At 38.8% G+C, this 1,682-nt stretch overlaps 1 protein-coding gene across 1 annotated transcript in view; it reads right to left on the minus strand.

Moving 5' to 3' along the window:
* The window catches only part of LOC107633654 (protein NRT1/ PTR FAMILY 2.11), a gene marked incomplete in the record, with an annotated part of 3,348 nt that continues 1,832 nt past the window's right edge, over window positions 167-1,682 (minus strand). Inside the window, 2 exon segments of the mRNA XM_016337264.2 lie at window positions 167-1,395; window positions 1,480-1,673. Coding sequence (XP_016192750.1) covers window positions 492-1,395; window positions 1,480-1,673 — 1,098 coding nt within the window.

Genomic DNA, 1,682 nt, shown 5'->3' on the forward strand with positions numbered 1-1,682 from the left:
TCCAATTCGTGATTATTAACAAATAATAATAATAATAATAATAATAATAATAATAATAATAATGAGAAAAGTACTGTTGTGAAAAAAAATATAAAAAATATTAAACAGTTATCATTGTTGTTTTCATATGCAGCAAGCAAACTAAGAAAATATTAATGCCAAAACATAATGTTAAGCTGTAACTTTACTTTCTCTTCCATTATGAGTGTTTCAAGACAAACATCTCAAGGAATGAACCCAGCACTTCAAAAAACAAAAAAAATTAGTACATTCACCCGTTTACCTAACCTACATATAACATATCTCTGAAAACTATATAATTGAAGGGGAAGAACATTGTTTTCGATGCAATAATCTATTTGATTTTGATCTCTACAAGTGTAATGGCTCCACATGATGAAGTGAGATTTCATGTTAGGGTCATGGTTCAATGAAGGGTGAGTGTAGTTATAGACCTATGACTACAAAAGAGCTGTAATAAACTCAAACCATTAAACACCATTTGCAGTTCTTTCAGATTGTTGTGTCAATTTTTCAAGCTCGGTGGAGCTGCTGTCCGTCCCTTTGTACCGATACCACTGTGAACATATCAGAAAGTAGCCCAAATTAACAACTTCTATAGCAGCAATGATGCAATAGAAGTTATCCAACCTCCCCTTGTTCAGATCCTCCGGCAGCCAATTCCCGGTTGCAGATCTTGCGGTGATTTGGTGGACGGTCGAAATCAGCAAAGTACTCAAATAACTTGACCCTGCATGGCCGCAGTAGTAAAGAGAGCCTGCCATGCTTCTCATATTTTCAGGAAACTGTTTGTAGTAAAATTCGACTTGTGCAACGGACATAAATGCCTCGGCTAAACCAGCCAATGCCAGCTGAGGAATCAGCCACATACCTGACATTGATGAAATCACACCTTTTCTCGTTTCAATTCCAAGTGGTTCGGTCAGAGCCAGATTTCTCCGGTGCCGTTCAACCTTTGCAGACACTAGCATGCTGATTATCGAGAAAAAAATGCCAGTGCCCATCCTCTGGAGGAGTGTGATGCCACTGTCTCTTCGGGTGAGCTTCTGAAACAAAGGCATGACTTTTCTGTCATAGAGAGGTAACCATATTGCCACGGTAATCATCAGGAAGACATAGTAGGATGCAGCCGGGATCATGAAATTGCTACTCCCAATACGCCTGTCGGATATAAGGGCTTGGAACACTACAACAGTGTGCTGTTGGACAATAACAACAAAGTATAAAATTGATGAAACCCAGATTGGTAACACTCTCAACAAGCATTTGACCTCCTCCACTTGCTGCATACTGCAAAGACTCCAGGGATCAGCAGCAGATCCATTGGGATTTAGTTGATCTTGAGGAGTCATAATTGCTGCTTTGTCGAGGAACCTGTTAATGTACGCCACCCAGTGAACACGTCAAAACCATCAATCATATTTGTTAATCATGGTAGGAATTCTTTGTGCCATTTACCTGAATTGATATGTATAGGGAAGTTTAGAATTCACTGATTTTGGAGGCAAGTAGTTGAAGAGGGAAGGATATAGATATTCTGATAGCTTCAGCTTCCTTTTCTTAGCTGCAACCACTATAACTTGCACTATACTAGTCAGAGGACTTCCACTTGGTTTAACTTTTACATACATATTCGAACCCAAAAAGAAGATAACAGAAGA

Source organism: Arachis ipaensis, chromosome B01, assembly GCF_000816755.2.
Source record: "Arachis ipaensis cultivar K30076 chromosome B01, Araip1.1, whole genome shotgun sequence".
Classification (NCBI taxonomy): Eukaryota; Viridiplantae; Streptophyta; class Magnoliopsida; order Fabales; family Fabaceae; genus Arachis; species Arachis ipaensis.